The 19,172-nt window shown below is 50.0% G+C and overlaps 1 protein-coding gene across 8 annotated transcripts in view; it reads right to left on the reverse strand.

The window, feature by feature from the left end:
• The window catches only part of ARHGAP12 (Rho GTPase activating protein 12), a 65,943-nt gene that overhangs the window by 11,910 nt on the left and 34,861 nt on the right, over window positions 1-19,172 (reverse strand). For 4 of the 8 annotated variants that reach the window (XM_066584977.1, XM_066584976.1, XM_066584973.1 and 1 more), the window contains 6 exons: window positions 16,966-17,094; window positions 16,687-16,767; window positions 10,245-10,319; window positions 6,429-6,490; window positions 4,196-4,268; window positions 1,474-1,578 (listed from right to left, as the gene is read on the reverse strand). In XM_066584977.1, the coding sequence (XP_066441074.1) occupies window positions 1,474-1,578; window positions 4,196-4,268; window positions 6,429-6,490; window positions 10,245-10,319; window positions 16,687-16,767; window positions 16,966-17,094 (525 nt within the window). The remainder of the gene's footprint in view (window positions 1-1,473; window positions 1,579-4,195; window positions 4,269-6,428; window positions 6,491-10,244; window positions 10,320-16,686; window positions 16,768-16,965; window positions 17,095-19,172) is intronic. The other 4 variants (XM_066584972.1, XM_066584979.1, XM_066584978.1 and 1 more) reach the window with 2 other exon arrangements.

Raw genomic sequence — 19,172 nt, forward strand, 5'->3', positions numbered from 1 at the left:
CCCCCCCACCAGACCCCGTTGTCAGCTCTACACCTGGTGACATCCCCCCCACCAGACCCCGTTGTCAGCTCTACACCTGGTGACATCCCCCCCACCAGACCCCGTTGTCAGCTCTACACCTGGTGACATCCCCCCCACCAGACCCCGTTGTCAGCTCTACACCTGGTGACATCCCCCCCACCAGACCCCGTTGTCAGCTCTACACCTGGTGACATCCCCCCCACCAGACCCCGTTGTCAGCTCTACACCTGGTGACATGCCCCCCACCAGACCCCGTTGTCAGCTCTACACCTGGTGACATCCCCCCCACCAGACCCCATTGTCAGCTCTACATCTGGTGACATCCCCCCAGCAGACCCCGTTCCAGCTCTACACCTGGTGACATCCCACCGCCAGCCCCCATTGTCGGCTCTACACCTGGTGACATCCCCCCCACCAGACCCCGTTTTTAGCTCTACACCTGGTGACATCCCATCACCAGGCCCCGTTGTCAGCTCTACACCTGGTGACATCCCCCCCACCAGACCCCGTTTTTAGCTCTACACCTGGTGACATCCCCCCAGCAGACCCCGTTCCAGCTCTACACCTGGTGACATCCCACCACCAGACTCCGTTGTCAGCTCTACACCTAGTGACATCCCCCCCACCAGACCCCGTTGTCAGCTCTACACCTGGTGACATCCCACCACCAGACTCCGTTGTCAGCTCTACACCTAATGACATCCCCCCCACCAGACCCCGTTGTCAGCTCTACACCTGGTGACATCCCCCCGCCAGACCCCGGTGTCAGCTCTACACCTGGTGACATCCCTCCACCAGACCCCGTTGTCAGCTCTACACCTGGTGACATCCCACCAGACCCCGTTGTCAGCTCTACACCTGGTGACATCCCCCCACCAGACCCCGTTGTCAGCTCTACACCTGGTGACATCCCACCAGACCCCGTTGTCAGCTCTACACCTGGTGACATCCCACCAGACCCCATTGTCAGCTCTACACCTAGTGACATCCCCCCACCAGACCCCGTTTTTAGCTCTACACCTAGTGACATCCCCCCACCAGACCCCGTTTTTAGCTCTACACCTGGTGACATCCCCCAACCAGACCCCGTTTGACAGCTCTACACCTGGTGGCATCCCCCGCCAGACCCCGTTGTCAGCTCTAGGGGCATCTGATGGTTTCTGTACTAGGGGCTCCTGTGTGATCCTACACATTACCTGATGGCACCTGACTGCTTGGGGGGCCAATACTTTCCTCCACGTAGTGTATATACAGTACAGGGAAGCCCCCGACTTATTCCTCCCACTGTTAGCATGAGCAGCTCTTCTAGTCGGCACTACTTGGGGGCTCACGGCCCGCTGGCAGATGTGACTGAGGACTAACGCAACAGATGCTAACAATTTCCCTTACAATACAGAGAAGGAATGTGAGTTATTTGGGCTCAGCCGCCCCTCCCTTGTGAGGACAGGATACCTCTATGACGTTCTTCTTGCTGGACTTATCCTTCGTGGCCCACTCCACCGAGGCTCCTTTAAGATCAACCGTGAACTCCGGTTTCGACTGATTCCCACCAAACTTCTAAACAAAGTAAGAAATGTCAGATCACTTTACAGTCCGTTTTTTAGCATATTTGATATATTACAGAATTTTACTTTGGAGCATTTTATGCCAAAAACTGACAAACTACGCAGAGTCGGCCGCTCACTTACAAAGCTGCCTAAAGTCTCTGATGGCAGGACTGCAGCCAATCATTCATAGAAAGTAGGTTAAAATCTGGGCATTAGCACCGCTATGCCCCCGGTCACGTGAGCAGCGCTCTGCCCCACTCCCAGTCACGTGAGCAGCGCTCTGCCCCCCTCCCAGTCACGTGAGCAGCGCTCTGCCCCCCTCCCAGTCACGTGAGCAGCGCTCTGCCCCCCTCCCAGTCACGTGAGCAGCGCTCTGCCCCCCTCCCAGTCACGTGAGCAGCGCTCTGCCCCCCTCCCAGTCACGTGAGCAGCGCTCTGCCCCCCTCCCAGTCACGTGAGCAGCGCTCTGCCCCCCTCCCAGTCACGTGAGCAGCGCTCTGCCCCCCTCCCAGTCACGTGAGCAGCGCTCTGCCCCCTCCCAGTCACGTGAGCAGCGCTCTGCCCCCTCCCAGTCACGTGAGCAGCGCTCTGCCCCCCTCTCAGTCACGTGAGCAGCGCTCTGCCCCCCTCCCAGTCACGTGAGCAGCGCTCTGCCCCCCTCCCAGTCACGTGAGCAGCGCTCTGCCCCCCTCCCAGTCACGTGAGCAGCGCTCTGCCCCCCTCCCAGTCACGTGAGCAGCGCTCTGCCCCCCTCCCAGTCACGTGAGCAGCGCTCTGCCCCCCTCCCAGTCACGTGAGCAGCGCTCTGCCCCCCTCCCAGTCACGTGAGCAGCGCTCTGCCCCCCTCCCAGTCACGTGAGCAGCGCTCTGCCCCCCTCCCAGTCACGTGAGCAGCGCTCTGCCCCCCTCCCAGTCACGTGAGCAGCGCCGCCGCCTCCCCCCCCCCCCCCAGCCGCCGTCTGTGATGAACGCTGCGCGGTCCGCGGCTAGCTGCAGACATTTTTTTTTATCTTGCATGTAATATTTTTTTGATTTTCAACCTTAAAGATCAACATTTGGGTAGCGCATTTATAGGCTTAGAGCAGCCCTCCGGCTCCAGACAAAACAAGATGGCTACGCCGCTCGTCTGACTACCTGATGCACACAGAGCATTGGGATACATCATTAGTGAAGCCGATAGCGAGTTCCGCCCGACATTCCCAGGCGCCATTCGCGTCGCACAACACACGGAAAATTCCTATTCTCACACCGGACTCACGCGAAAATAGGATCTGCCTCAGTTTTTTCGTCTCGCGGCATCGGTGTGAACTAAGCCATTGACAACAATAGGATATTACAATCTGCGAGATCGGGACATCACGCAGTCGCAGAACTTGCTTGTTTTTCACGCCCGTGTAAATGAGACCTCAGTTATGGAAACCGTGCGGGACGGCCGGTACTCCCAACCAACAGGCGGGCCGGCGTCTGATGTGCGGCTCCAGCGGGGCACCTGCAGCTATGAGCCTTTCATACTATACTCAGTCAATGGATGCTAATCCAGCCAACAGCCCGTCCCACCACCCCCCCATAACCCAAGTATGGGGTGCTTGCAATGAGGAGAGGGGTAAAAGAGGTTGTGGACCCCTCTGACAAAGGATCGGACATGTTTAGATCCACCATACCCGATCAGATATCAGCGGAGCGTGTAATAACCTCCATACACACTAGACGGTCAGCCAAACCTGCCAACATTTACCTAATGAATAAAACATTAAAGGGGTTCTCCAGGACCCCCTCAAATCAGCCATTTGTTGGGCTAGAATGCTGATTTATGCAGGAAGCTCCGTTCCCACTGCAGCTTTCATATTGCAGGCCAGATTACCATGGAAGTGAATGGCAACTTTGCCTGTAAGACCAAGCCTGGCCACTGCAGTGGGAACGGAGCTGTCCGCTTCCTGCCCAAACCAGCTCAGTGCACGAGCGATCCAGCCTGGTGAATGGCTGATTGACAGGGATTGACCACCCAGGATCCCATCCAATCAGCTATCGACGGCCTGTCCTAAGAATAGACCATCAATAGTTTACTACTGAACAACCCCTTTAATGACTTCTCCTCAGGATAGGGCGTCAATATCAGATTAGTGGGGGTCTGTCACTTGGGATGCCCACTGAGCTACTGGGATCACCTGTCTGAAGAGGCCGCAGCGCTTGGACACATGGCCAGAGAGCAGCTCAGCCCCAATCAAGTAAATGGGATCCCCATACAATACGCTGCTGGGCATGCAATCCAGTGACTGCGGCTCCCAGACAGCGGGGTCCCTACCCTGCGGGGTCCCTACTCTGCCTCGCAACCAGCAAGTTCTCCCATGGAACAGAAACCTCTCTTTGGGCTGGCTGAGTGACATCACACATCGCGGTTCCCCGAACCGTCCAACCAGACGCTCCGGAGGCCTTCGATAAGGAGGCGCTCCGACCAGGAGGTCAACCGGGTCGTAAGAGGGAAATGGAGCACTGGTTTGGTGGAGGCACCGCTTCTCCTTAACTACAAGTAGGCGGCAGGGACAACGGGCGCTCCAAACTATCAACTGCGCCGTTCTACCGATTATATCAGCCGCACCCGGGATGAGTTTTCACACCGAACTCCTTACCCAGCTGGCTCCAGTGCCTTGGAACAATATGGACGCCCCCTGCAGGACGGCCCAAGACGAGGTCCAGTTCTTCCTGAAACACCAAAGCAGTTTATTAAATGTCAGACCAGTCATCACTGAAATACAACTAAAAGTAATGTATGTACACAGCGACTCCACCAGCAGAATAGTGAGTGCAGCTCTGAAGTATAATACAGGATATGTAATGTATGTACACAGCGACTCCACCAGCAGAATAGTGAGTGCAGCTCTGGAGTGTAACGCAGGATGTAACTCAGGATCAGTACAGGATAAGTAATGTATGTACACAGTGACTCCACCAGCAGAATAGTGAGTGCAGCTCTGGAGTATAATACAGGATGTAACTCAGGAGCAGTACAGGATAAATGTATGTACACAGTGACTCCACCAGCAGAACAGTGAGTGCAGCTCTGGAGTATAATACAGGATGTAACTCAGGAGCAGTACAGGATAAATGTATGTACACAGTGACTCCACCAGCAGAATAGTGAGTGCAGCTCTGGAGTATAACACAGGATGTAACTCAGGAGCAGTACAGGATAAGTAATATATGTACACAGTGACTCCAGCAGCAGAATAGCGAGTGCAGCTCTGGAGTATAACACAGGATGTAACTCAGGATCAGTACAGGATGAGTAATGTATGTACACAGTGACTCCACCAGCAGCATAGTGAGTGCAGCTCTGGAGTGTAACGCAGGATGTAACTCAGGATCAGTACAGGATAAGTAATGTATGTACACAGGGACTCCACCAGCAGAATAGTGAGTGCAGCTCTGGAGTATAATACAGGATATGTAATGTATGTACACAGCGACTCCACAAGCAGAATAGTGAGTGCAGCTCTGGAATGTAACGCAGGATGTAACTCAGGATCAGTACAGGATAAGAAATGTGGGACTCCAGCAGCAGAATAGTGAGTGCAGCTCTGGAGTATAATACAGGATATAACTCAGGATCAGTACAGGATAAGTAATGTATGCACACAGTGACTCCAGCAGCAGAATAGTGAGTGCAGCTCTGGGGTATAATACAGGATGTAACTCAGGATCAGTACAGGATAAGTAATGTATGCACACAGTGACTGCAGCAGCAGAATAGTGAGTGCAGCTCTGGAGTATAATACAGGATGTAACTCAGGATCAGTACAGGATAAGTAATGTATGTACAAAGTGACTCCACCAGCAGAATAGCGAGTACAGCTCTGGGTATAATACAGGATGTAACTCAGGATCATTACAGGATAAGTAATATATGTACACAGTGACTCCACCAGCAGAATAGTGAGTGCAGCTCTGGAGTATAATACAGGATGTAACTCAGGATCAGTACAGGATAAGTAATGTATGTACACAGTGACTCCACCAGCAGAATAGTGAGTGCAGCTCTGGAGTGTAATGCAGGATGTAACTCAGGATCAGTACAGGATAAGTAAAGATTATGTAATGTGTGTTTACAGAGTGGTTTAAGGATTTGTGAATTGAAAGAGGCGTTCCCAATGCAGCCAAACCTGTAAGCAGTGGAGTGCGGCCGGGCTATGCAGTTTCCATAATTGCCATAAAAGTGAATGGGAGGGAGAGAGACCGCTCGTACGCTGCACTTTAGAGTAACTTTTCAGCACGGGTTGTCAGTTATCACATTGAGACCACTTATGTTGGTGGACAATATAGTACATCTAAGCCGCGAGGCCGCCGGCAGCTCCCCCATATTACTGGACGTAGAGGAGAGTGGTAAGGGGCATTCTACACGGGGTGGTTGGTGGCTGCAGATGCGCCCAATAGTCTTCCCAGTGATGGTTGCTCCGATGCTTTTACACAGGAGCGATCATCAGTGAATGGAGTCGGAGCGGCCGGAAATAGAAGAGTAACTCCCCGTTTACACAGCCAATCAGTGTTCAGCTTTGTGCATAGAAACTGAACGAGGATCATCACTCTCTGCGCAGTTGCTGCATTGACAATGAGCGACAATTGTGAAGATTCCCGCGATGTAGGAAGAATCTGGACGATCCCTGGTCTGCGGAGAAGAGCCCGCAGCTACACCTTTATGTGGCACGGCGCTGCAGTACAGGAGGGGGGGGGGGCAGTGTGTGAGGTGCAGGGAGGCTGCGGGCACAGGACACTCCTGGTGGGACCGCAGCTAACCACCAGGTCACACAAAACCCCACGACTGCCCCCACACGACACAGGAGTTAGCGGATCGCCAGTCATACTAACCTGACTTTCTTCCCATTCTCTGTGATTTTGGTTACATTTAGCACACCGTACTTTTCTTGATCCTGCAAAAGCAAAAAACAACCTCACAAACTGTACAAAGTGGAAAACAATGGAAAGTTTAAAAAATGAACTTTGCTCAAAACTCCCGGCTGTGAACACAATTCCATCAGCTCCTTTCTGTCGGGCTGGCATCGTTTCCTGCTGCCCATTAGCGTAGCACGCCGCGCCATTCAATCCTATTCCGAAAAAAAAAAACTAGAATAAGCTTGCCAGAGACATCAGTAAGGGTCCGGTTACACACAACGATGCGGACACTCGCCCACGTGTGTGCTCGCTGCGGTGCTGTCACACAGGAGGCTGACAGCGCGGCAGCTGCAGGAGCGTCCCCTCTCCGTTCACTGCAAGCAGCGGGCGGTCAGCACTGAGCGGCTGCCGGTTACACTGAACGATGCATCGGGCGGACTGTAAGCCGCCCAGTCTCTGCAGGCTGTTACACGGGACGATTCTTGGTTAACCCCCCTCGGGGCGCAGCGGGCGCAACAACCAGAATGATCATCATCCCGAGTAAAATGGCCTTAAAGGGGTTGTCCCGCGCCGAAACGGGTTTTTTTTTTCTTTCAACCCCCCCCCCCCCGGTCGGCGCGAGACAACCCCGATGCAGGGACCTAAAGAAAACTTACCGGAGCGCTTACCTGAATCGCCGCGCTCCGGTGACTTCTATACTTACCGGTGAAGATGGCCGCCGGGATCCTCTTCCTCCGTGGACCGCAGCTCTTCTGTGCGGTCCATTGCCAATTCCAGCCTCCTGATTGGCTGGAATCGGCACGTGACGGGGCGGAGCTACAAGGAGTCGGCATTCTGCACGAGCGGCTCCATTGAAGAGAGCAGAAGACCCGGACTGCGCAAGCGCGGCTAATTTGGCCATCGGAGGGCGAAAATTAGTCGGCTCCATGGGAACGAGGACGCCAGCAACGGAGCAGGTAAGTAAAAAACTTTTTATAACTTCTGTATGGCTCATAATTAATGCACAATGTATATTACAAAGTGCATTATTATGGCCATACAGAAGTGTATAGACCCACTTGCTGCCGCGGGACAACCCCTTTAAGTGGGGGGAGAACAGGAGCAGCGGATCTAATGAGTGGATCATAAGTGATCCCTCACATCAGTCACGGATCCTGCAGACAGAACCATGAAGCTGGTGGGAAGAGCCGCAGGTCCGTAGTAACATTCTGGCAACTACTAGAGAAACTGCAGCGGAGGAAAGACAAGAGTCCAACGTGCCAAGTGCTGAACGTGCCACGAAACCGCTGCGCCAGGATGAAGGCCTTCGCCAACAGCAGCGCCCAGGAACACAACCCATAAAGAGTTCTCTCTACGCTTTTAGACAAGTACATTTACTGAACGCCTTCTGTCCGCAGCGCACATCACCAGCAACACTCTATTTTGGCGATTTCCACTTATACCGCCTGCCGGCGAGATTCTCAGCGCAAGACTATTTGCTAGACTGATATTACATTCTGAATGCACATGGAATGCCCCCTTTACCAGAGCCATCATCCCTTTATTAGACCCCCACACGGCCTCACGATTGGCGCTTCCCTGTATGGTAATTCTCCCCATGACCCCGGAGTGCGACATAAAGTCACGTGACAAGTTTTCCGCAGATCAGTTTTAGTGTGAATCCACATTAGATTGGAAAATCCAGCGATTGGAGCAACTTTTGAGGCCGGTCATCGGTGCTGGACTAGCCGGGGTCTCACCGCCAACCGCGAGGGGGTTTCTCATGTAATGGTGGGGAGAGTATACAGAGAATGGCGCGATCGAGGAAAACATCCAGCAAAGGGGATCATGTGGATGGGAACAACTCATCACTGAAAGGGGTCGGAGGAGGATGTCAGGAATTGCTCTGACCAACAGGCTGCACAGTCAGCTGAATACAACGCTGGAGCTCCAACTAACGTGTCCGAACGCACAACTCGCCGTTCCTTGACACGGATGGTATAACAGCAGACAACCAGTTCCAGCGCCATTGTGTCTAAGAGAAACAGAAAGACTCCAGCGGGCAAAAGAGCGCAAAACTTGTATCACTGAGCAGCGGAGAAACATCTCCTGGTCAGATGGGTCCAGATTTGTGTTGGTGATGGGAGGTCAGAATTTGGCGCAAACAGCATTAACCGATGACTTCCTGTGAGGCCGGTGGAAGATAGTCCTGGACAGAATTCTGTTTTATTGTTCGTCATTAGGGAAAACCAACATGGAGAAGGACTTGGGGTTTATAACTGTAAACTGAACTGGAGCAACCAGTGTCAGGCAGCTGCTGCCAAGACAGATAGGATCATGGGGGCATCAGAAGAGGTCTAGGGGTGCGTGATGAGAACATTGTTCTTCCTCTTTACAAGTCACTGGTCAGACCATACATGGGATATTGTGGACAGTTTTGGGTCCCGGTACTCAAGAAGGCCATATCAGAGCTTGAGCGGGTACAGAGGCGGGCAACTAAAGTAATAAACAGAGCAGGCGGACCACAATACCCAGAGGTATAATATATCAGGCGGTCAGTACAAATATCTCTCCCATCATCTATTATACCCAGGACTGTAACAAGGGGGCGCTCTAATAACTATGTATAGATATATCAGGGGTCAGTACAGAGATCTCTGCCATCATCTATTATACCTAGGACTGTAACAAGGGGGCGCTCTAATAACTATGTATAGATATATCAGGGGACAGTACAGAGATCTCTGCCCTCATCTATTATACCAAGGACTGTAACAAGGGGGCGCTCTATTAACTATGTATAGATATATAAGGGGACCATACAGAGATCTCTGCCATCATCTATTATACCCAGGACTGTAACAAGGGGGTGCTCTAATAACTATGTATAATATATCAGGGGTCAGTACAGAGATCTCTCCCATCATCTATTATACCCAGGACTGTAACAAGGGGGCGCTCTAATAACTATGTATAGATATATGAGGGGTCAGTACAGAGATCTCTCCCATCATCTGTTATACCCAGGACTGTAACAAGGGGGCGCTCTAATAACTATATGGATATATCAGGGGACAGTACAGAGATCTCTGCCCTCATCTATCATACCAAGGACTGTAACAAGGGGGCGCTCTAATAACTATGTATAGATATATCAAATCTCCTTTTGAGGTTTTATACTCAAGCTGGAGAACCTTCACCATTGATGATCTTCATATACAAGATTTAGGAGGACAGGTTTACCCATCACAGCCCCAACTAGATCTACTCTTGTATAATGGACAAGTACAGCTTGTTTTCCGAATACAGTTTTCATCCCACCAAAGTAGTAAAATCTTATTATTCTCTGCTGTGGGGTTTTTAAGAGGGTTATCCAGTTTTAAAACGAATGATCGCCTATCCTCAGGATATGTCATCATTAGTAGATTGTTGTGGATCCATCACCTGGGACCTCCATCAATCAGCTGTTCTCTGGCCCACTGAGCTAATTGCTGCAGGAAGCAGACAGCTCCATTCCCACTGCAGTGGTCAGGCTTGGTATTGCAGGCAAAATCCCATCGAAATCAATAGCCTGCAATATCAACCCTGGCCACTGCAGTGGGAACTGATTTGTCGGAAATTAACTCTGTGCAAGAGCGCCCGGCGCAGAGAACAGCTGATCGGTGGAGGTCCCAGGTGACGGACCCCACCAACCTACTACTGATGTCACATCCTGATAGTTTACAAGTGAATAACCCCTTTAAATCTCCCAGTGCCCCTGTAATTACCAGTTCAATGCCACCCAATATCAGCAATCAGTTCGGCAGTACTAACCATAGACTGGTGCTTTGGAGAAGATGGCGATGTCTCCACGTCAGGGAAGTTTTGCTTCATTGTAGCGGTCGATTCCTATAAAAAGAAGGCGTACGTTACATTTTTGCTATGGCAGCGGGTGCCGGGGGGGAAACACGACGAGAAAGAAAACACAGCAAACTGTACACTACAAAGGCCGATCGGACACCAATGACACCGGGCACAGGCAGGCTGAAGGGCACTTCACTGGCAGAAAGGATTGTCCGCAGGTTCAGCTTAATGTATTTGTGACCCAGTAGATGTCCGAGCAGATGCCCAAACCGCAGGAGAAGAAGAATCATGCTGATAGGGAGCCAACACACTGCAATACTCGACCAGCGCGCCAAAACCAGCTAATTAGAGAAGGGATCGTCAGCCATTGCAACCAAAGAGCCTTCGTTACACTCCGTGAAGCCTTTAGATCCACAGTTTAATTTACATACACTACCGTTCAAAAGTTTGGGGTCACCCAAACAATTTTGTGTTTTCCATGAAAAGTCACACTTATTCACCACCATGCGTTGTGAAATGAATAGACAATAGAGTCAAGACATTGACAAGGTTAGAAATAATGATTTGTATTTGAAATAACATTGTTTTTACATCAAACTTTGCTTTCGTCAAAGAATCCTCCTTTTGCAGCAATTACAGCATTGCACACCTTTGACATTCTAGCTGTTAATTTGTTGAGGTAAGCTTGTGAAATTGCACCCCACGCTTCTAGAAGCATCTCCCACAAGTTGGATTGGTTGGATGGGCACTTCTGGCGTACCATACGGTCAAGCTGCTCCCACAACAGCTCAATGGGGTTCAGATCTGGTGACTGCGCTGGCCACTCCATTACCCATAGAATACCAGCTGCCTGCTTCTGCTGTAAATAGTTCTTGCACAATTTGGAGGTGTGTTTAGGGTCATTGTCCTGTTGTAGGATGAAATTGGTTCCAATCAAGCGCTGTCCACTGGGTATGGCATGGCGTTGCAAAATGGAGTGAAAGCCTTCCTTATTCAGAATCCCTTTTACCCTGTACAAATCTCCCACCTTACCAGCACCAAAGCAACCCCAGACCATCACATTACCTCCACCATGCTTAACAGATGGCGTCAGGCATTCTTCCAGCATCTTTTCATTTGTTCTGCTTCTCTAAAACGTTCTTCTTTGTGATCCAAACACCTCAAACTTGGATTCATCCGTCCACAACACTTTTTTCCAGTCTTCCTCTGTCCAATGTCTGTGTTCTTTTGCCCATCTTAATCTTTTTCTTTTATTGGCCAGTCTCAGATATGGCTTTTTCTTTGCCACTCTGCCCTGAAGCCCAAAATCCCGCAGCCGCCTCTTCACTGTAGATGTTGACACTGGTGTTTTGCGGGTACTATTTAACGAAGATGCCAGTTGGGTACCTGTGAGGCGTCTGTTTCTCAAACTAGAGACTCTAATGTGCTTATCTTCTTGCTTAGTTGTGCAACGCGGCCTCCCACTTCTTTTTCTACTCTGGTTAGAGCCTGTTTGTGCTGTCCTCTGAAGGGAGTAGTACACACCGTTGTAGGAAATCTTCAATTTCTTAGCAATTTCTCGCATGGAATAGCCTTCATTTCTAAGAACAAGAATAGACTGTCGAGTTTCAGATGAAAGTTCTCTTTTTCTGGCCATTTTGAGCGTTTAATTGACCCCACAAATGTGATGCTCCAGAAACTCAATCTGCTCACAGGAAGGTCAGTTTTGTAGCTTCTGTAACGAGCTAGACTGTTTTCAGATGTGTGAACATGATTGCACAAGGGTTTTCTAATCATCAATTAGCCTTCTGAGCCAATGAGCAAACACATTGTACCATTAGAACACTGGAGTGATAGTTGCTGGAAATGGGCCTCTATTCACCTCTGTAGATTTTGCACAAAAAAATAGGCATTTGCAGCTAGAATAGTCATTTACCACATTAGCAATGTATAGAGTGCATTTGTTTAAAGTTAGGACTAGTTTAAAGTTATCTTCATTGAAAAGTACAGTGCTTTTCCTTCAAAAATAAGGACATTTCAATGTGACCCCAAACTTTTGAACGGTAGTGTACTTTTTTTTTTTTTAACCCTTTCCAACCCAATTTCTATCCTGGTTTTCCTAGGGGGCTAAATCTTTTTCTGCTGTTATACAATGGCGCTATCTGCTGGCTAGAGCCAGTACTGCATGAGGTGACACATTGGATAGGCTCCGACAGCAGAGAGGTTGGCAATATACAGTAAGAGAACCCCGACGGACGTCTTCCAACATCGGAGCTGTACAGCCTGAAATCATAATGTCTTGAGACGTCACAGTGGATTGGAAAGGGTTAATGGTATCAAGGCTTCTAAAATGGAAACTAAATAACAACTTTGTAAACTTCTCTAGATCTCTGTAGATCTATGTGTCACCATAGTAACAGACAACAAGCCGACCAGTCAGTGCTCTGCTGGTCCCCTGCTTCTTGCAGGATAGTAGATCAGCAGGGTTCTACATCCCGGGACAGCTGATTGGGCAGCGGTCACAGTCGATGGCCCCTTGGCAACCAACTGTCAATGGCTTGTCCTAAAGACAGGCCATCAAACGTTTAGAACTGAGCAACCCCTTTAAGGGATCGATGGATCAGAGTCCGGCCACAAAAAGCCTGCTATGTGTTAAAGGAATTTCCTGGGAGTGAAAAAAGAAAAAAATCATGCATGGGGAAAGGTTAAAAATAAATAGAATAAGCCACAGTCCCCTCTCTTGTAGCCACCCCGTCCCAAAGTCCAGCACCAGAGCCACAGGGACCACCGCTCTGCACTCTGACCACAAGCGTGATAAGTCGGCCACGTATCGTTCACTTTGTACGTGACTGCTCAGCCAATCATAGGCTACCGTGGACGCATGCCATTTGTGGCACAATTACCAGAGAAACGTGTGATTGGCTGAGCGATCATGTGCATAATGAAGGTCATGTGACCACCAGAGCCTCTTCAGGGACTGGGGGTCCTGTTCTAGACTCACAGGTAGCAGCTACAAGAGGCCACCATGCCTTAGGTTTCCATTTTTTGGTGGAAGGCGCACACTACGGCATGCCCGAGGATGGGGTGGAGCTGCCGAAACATCGCTGTGCCTGTATGCTTTATCTCCAGCCTCCACTCATCCCTGGTCTGCAGTTAGTGGCCTTCCTTACAGCACTTGAGTGAATATACCTGTGGTGGTAAAGTATATATTCAATATAAAATGCTTTGAGCAAATGTATGAGATATGGAGCCACGGGAAACACCCTTTTGACTGGAGAAGCTGCTTTGTAAGATTTCTGTGTTTGTTGTCTTGTGCTGCCCATAGAAGTCTATAAAGAGCAGAGGGGAGGGGACTGAGCTGCTGGAGGAGACACACAGATGCTGCAGGTTACAGTAGGTGATTTACTGTGCTACAGTGACTGTAATCACATCTACACTGCTCAGTACTGCTGTATAATGTCCTCTATGTGGGCAACTGAGATTTAGGAAGCAGAATCTGCAGTTTTCACCATGTGCAGTGTATAGAAGACAGAATAGCGACTCCTCCGATGAGCTTAGATAGAACTGAGATTTAGAGATGGAGGCTGCGGGGGGATAGATGCCGGATACAAGTAATAGAATGGTCACGCTGTTTATCCTCATGCACACGGCAGCTTGTTCTGAAACGTCGTCCGAACTCCCGCACGCTTCACATTCCTTTCAGCCAGACTAACATAGGAAGCAAAGCTACTATGCATTTCTTTCTACTGCTCCTATAAAGCTGGTCCAACACTGCAATGTCAGGATCCCATCCTCCACAATCCTCAGTCGTGGGTATAGTGGGCACTGCCAGCTATCTGTGGATCACAAAATCAGGTTGCCCTTCAGCCACCAATGAGCGGTGTGCTCAGCGAAGCCTCCAGCGCCACATTCCATTCAATGTGACCATGCTTCTGCCAAAACAAACAGAATGGCAACCTACTTACTTGGCCGAGGGGTGCAGAAGCAGAACGGGCTCTGGTGAGGGGGACCTGCATGGGCACCAGACCCCATGTGATTGCTGTTAGTAAGGTTACCCGATTACAGCAAGGCAGCAGCCCGGGGCACAAGTACAACATTAATGACATGCAGGAACGCGGGAGGAGGTCTGTTATTGGAGATCGGCATCTAACTAACTAATCTGAAAGTCCTAATACAAACTGCAAATGAAGCAGAAAGAAAAGTGTAAGACGGCAAACATCCGGCCGAAGCCAGAGAACCGGAATAACCGGGGCCAGACGGGAGCCCTTGACATAAATATACCTGTGCAGCAACCCGTCAAACCTGACCCAGTGGCCACAACCCCATCTACTAAAATAGCCCCGAACTTGCCACTTAAAGGGAATGCATCATTAGAAAATCACATTTAAATGTGGCAACTTTTTTCCCCATATTTTTAGTGTTTTTCTGTATTTTTTAAATTAGCCACATAACAAGTATATACATTATATATATTCCAGTTTTCACAATCACAGATCAGACTTAATGAGCTGACGCGTTCTGATCCTTGTACTCAGCTGTCAGCTTTACTGTGCAGACTAGGACAGGATCAGCACAGGGTGAGAGATTAGATGGTGCTGCCCTTATATATGTGCATGTTGGCAACTTAACCCTTTCCAATCCACTGTCTGACGTCTAAAGACATTCTCAGTGAAGGCTGTACAGCTCCGATGTCGGAAGACGTCCGGCAGGGTGTTCTTACTGTATATTACTGGCCGCTCTTTTGTCGGGGGCCTCTCCAGCATGTCACATATCGCAGTACTGGCTCTAGCCAGCAGATGGCGCCATTGTATAATGGCAGAAAGAGAAATCCCCCTAGGAAACCCTGAATCCAAAATTGGATTGCAAAGGGTTAATATAATTAGCAGATCTCTGCTGTTTTCTTGCGTTATGAGGCCACACCCCTTCGTCCAGGTCTGTGCAGTTGCCAAGCCAAACCTCCGACTCCTCGATTTTCCCAGACTCCTTCGCATTGTGATAAAATAACCGAGTGACGTCCAACATTCCACGTCCTCGTTGTCAATGTGGTTGATAGATGGAGGCTTTGATGAACAGAACACGTCAAACCGCTCGTAAAATCCTATGAAAGCAAATCTGCAACAAATTCTGCATGGAATTATACTATCTCTATATATGCGTATGTGAGGCGCTGATGGAGGGGTCACGTGGCGTGGCAGCGCTGTCAGGAAGGCGACTTCTGTGGCAAGAGGGTGTGGTTTCGGAAAACAAGAGAACGGTGGAGACTTGCTAATTACATTAGGAAGTTGCCAACATACACATCATCTGCTGCCCTGTACTACTATAAGGCGGCCAACCCCTTTAATGATGGCTGGAGGACTAGATAAAGGCAACACTAGACACACTAGTAGAGCTCTGCACGCGTCTCCTCTGGTCTCTGGGGGGCGACGTCCGGATTCAATAAATGACCTCTGGCAAGTTGCTTCCATTTATTGCAACTGCTACGAAGCGCTGTGTATACACACAATACAAGGCAGTCCATATTTGCTGCCAATATGGCCGCCGAGAGAAAAGGTACAATGTAGAAAGAAAAAGAAATTATTTCTCATCTACACACTGAAATCCAATTATTGATACATTCCCTTTAAGGAGCTGCAAGAATGAAGCCCCTCCCCTTCCAGTTGGGATACAGAGGTGGTATATGGCCAGGCTGGGCCTTGCTGAAGGACTCAAGCAGAGGAATGTTTTATCACCGCTGGAGGTCTACGGTGCTTCTAATTTAGGTAAACAAGCAATTTTGCTTCCCAACTTGAGGCTCAAACATCCAAAACCCATGAGAAGTGCACTGGGGGCAGTAGGTTTCATACCTGTACACCAGGAATTAAAGGGGTTTTTTGCAGGACTGGACAACTGATGACCTATCCTCTGGATCAATAGCTGATCAGCAGGAGTCTCCCTGCCACTCAGATCATCACTGGACCCATGCGCACAGCTCCGTACACGCTTCGGTGGCCCAAGATGGTACTGCAAGCACAATTCCCGTTCATTCGAATGACAACTGTGTCTGCAATACCATCTTGAGCCACGGCCGCATGTGCGGAGCTGTGTGTTTTCAGCACCACATTGGCTCTGTACACTAGCGCATCCATCTAGTGATCAGCTGAGAGTTAAGGGGTCCCAGGCAGCAGATCCCTGCCAATCAACAGCTGATGACTTATCCTGAGGGTAGGAGGTCAGCAATAATTGGGTGCTGAAAACCCCTTTAAAATTGATCCTGGGTGTTACTTCACGAAGAAATTCGGGCCATAAAGAAAACTATTAGCCTTCCTATCAAGAGCAAAAGAACTTTTCTTTCTGTCATTCCGCAGCAGGCAGACAAGCGTATTCACAGATTTGGAGAAGTTTTGGAATGTGGACATGTGTTGGCAAGCAGGCACACACCAGACGGAATACTAACTTTCATAGAATAGGAGGAGGTCATAAAACCGGGGCTAGGGATGTAATACTCAGTGGAATTACGCTTTTGCTTGATATGCAACTGCAAAAAACAAAACGAACCTGTTAATGCCATGGGCGTCTTCGGCCGGAGCTTCTAGAACTAGTGCGGGCGAGCGGGCGCTCTATGGGTGCCGCCCCAGGACATACAGAGGACAGACCCACAATAATATAATCTCATGACGGAGCGTCTGGTAAATGCTGCGCGGTTGTTACGCCATGTGATCCGGCATTACCGTACCTTATCGTTGGCCTCCAGTAGATACGTGCTGTGACGCCACTTGGTTAAAACTATTGGTTCTTGGAACTTTCTATCGAGGCTCCGGCTTTTCGTAATCTCTCTCTGATGAGGCGGTAATAAGGAATTGTACTAAAAAGAAAAATGCCAAAAAAAAAAAAAAATCAATGTTGTGGAGCTTCAGAGAAAAATTAATTTAAGGCCGCCTGCAGACGGCCGGATCGGATCCGGCTGCGAGAATTCTCGCAGCGGGACCCGACCTGAGCGTCTGCAGAGAGCAGCGTGTCACTCACCTGCTCCCGTGGCCCCGGCTCTTTCATGTGCCAAGCCCCGCACAGAAATAGAGCATGCCGCAATTTGTTTGCCACGCAAGATTTTGCACGGCCAAATCGCGGCCGTCTGCCTAGGATTGCGTTTGTTAACGCAATCCTATGGCAGCTTCAACGGGCGGAAATTCCGCGGTAAATCCCGCCGCGGAATTTCCGCCCGTCTGCAGGTGGCCTAAATAGTGGAAAGCCGAGAGCAACACTGGAATAAACGGAGGCCAAGATCTCAACCACAGAAAACGGGGTCAGAAGTTCCCACCTCTATTACATTGCAGAAAAATCTAATTACTGAAGCAGCGCGGGACGAAGGAGGAGGAGGAGGAGGATGGACGGGGCAACATCACTGCCTACGGAGAGCACCAAGAAGAACGAGGAGTCTTATAAGGCCATGCATAGTCCTCTGGGAGGAGGAAGCAGAGAGGGGTGACATCTCTCCTTAATGAAAGCACCAAGAGGGTGAGCGAGGAATCTTATAAGGCCATGCATGGTCCTCTGGGAGGAGGAGGGGTGACATCTCTCCTTAGAGAAAGCACCAAGGTAGTGAGTGAGGAGGGTTATAACGCCATGCATGGTCCTCTGGGAGGAGGAGGGGTGACATCTCTCCTTAGAGAAAGTACCAAGGTAGTGAGTGAGGAGGGTTATAAGGTCATGCATGGTCCTCTGGGAGGAGGAGGGGTGACATCTCTCCTTAGAGAAAGTACCAAGGTAGTGAGTGAGGAGGGTTATAAGGTCATGCATGGTCCTCTGAGAGGAGGAAGGCAGGAGAGGGTGACATTTCACCTTAGGGAGAGCACCAAGAAAGTGAGCGAGTAGAGACTTATAAGGCCATGCAGGCTCCTCTGGGAGTAGGAAAGCGAGAGGGGTGACATCTCTTCTTAGGGAGAGCACCAAGGAGGTGAGCAAATAGAGACTTATAAGGCCATGCATGGTCGTCTAGGAGGAGGAGGGGTGACATCTCTCCTTAGGGAGAGCACCAAGGAGGTGAGCGAGGAGACTTCCAAGGCCATGCATGGTCCTCTGGGAGGAGGAGGTTTACTGACAACCTGCACAGACAAGGATAGGACATACATACAGATCAGTGTGCGGCCAGTCCGTGTATCAGACACAACCTGTGCCCCCCACCTTATTCATACGGGTGATTGTCACACACAAGTTCTGTCCAATTGCGGGAACAGAAGGCCTTGAAGAGAAGCCATTCATTCCAATGGATAAATTCACATAGAAATCTCCTATTTTTGGTTCTTGTTCAAGAACTGCCCGTTATCTGCCATGGCAATGAAGACGCCTTACACTTACTTGCCGTGCGGTTTTACTATTTTAACGGAAAAAAATATATTGTATGTGTAAATCTCGCAACGTCGCAGGTAAACAGGTGCGATGCAAGTCCCCGACCTACATGAGACCGGCCCGTGCGAATACAGCCCAAGACCCATAGCCGGGTTCAGCGGTTCAGCTCCAAGGGGTCCATACATTTAGCTCATGGGGATTTAAGGGCCTGATAGACTCGCCCAAAAAGAGGTTCTCTGGCAAAGTTTACTTTCTAGAAAGATCTGATTACTAATGCTACCCGAGACGGGGAACGGTGTGGCGTCATCCGCTTCAGCCTCGGAGCTACGAGTATCCCCCCCAACCCTCCATCTTCTAGGCTGACCAATGCCATTCCTAGACGGCTCGGTGCACACTGGTCCGGTTGGCCTGCACTGTCTCGTTAGAGCAACCCAAGACTGCCAACGCACACTCTGCACCAGGGACACCATCTTGGAAGAGGAGCCATGGGACAACCGCACAAAGGAAGAGGGGCAGGTAATATTACAATCACCTCCTGTCAGAGGACAGATTTTCTACTTGGACTGAAGGGTCACTTTAAAGAGGTTATCCAGTGTT

Source organism: Eleutherodactylus coqui, chromosome 12 (assembly GCF_035609145.1).
Source record: "Eleutherodactylus coqui strain aEleCoq1 chromosome 12, aEleCoq1.hap1, whole genome shotgun sequence".
In the NCBI taxonomy this organism is placed as follows: domain Eukaryota; kingdom Metazoa; phylum Chordata; class Amphibia; order Anura; family Eleutherodactylidae; genus Eleutherodactylus; species Eleutherodactylus coqui.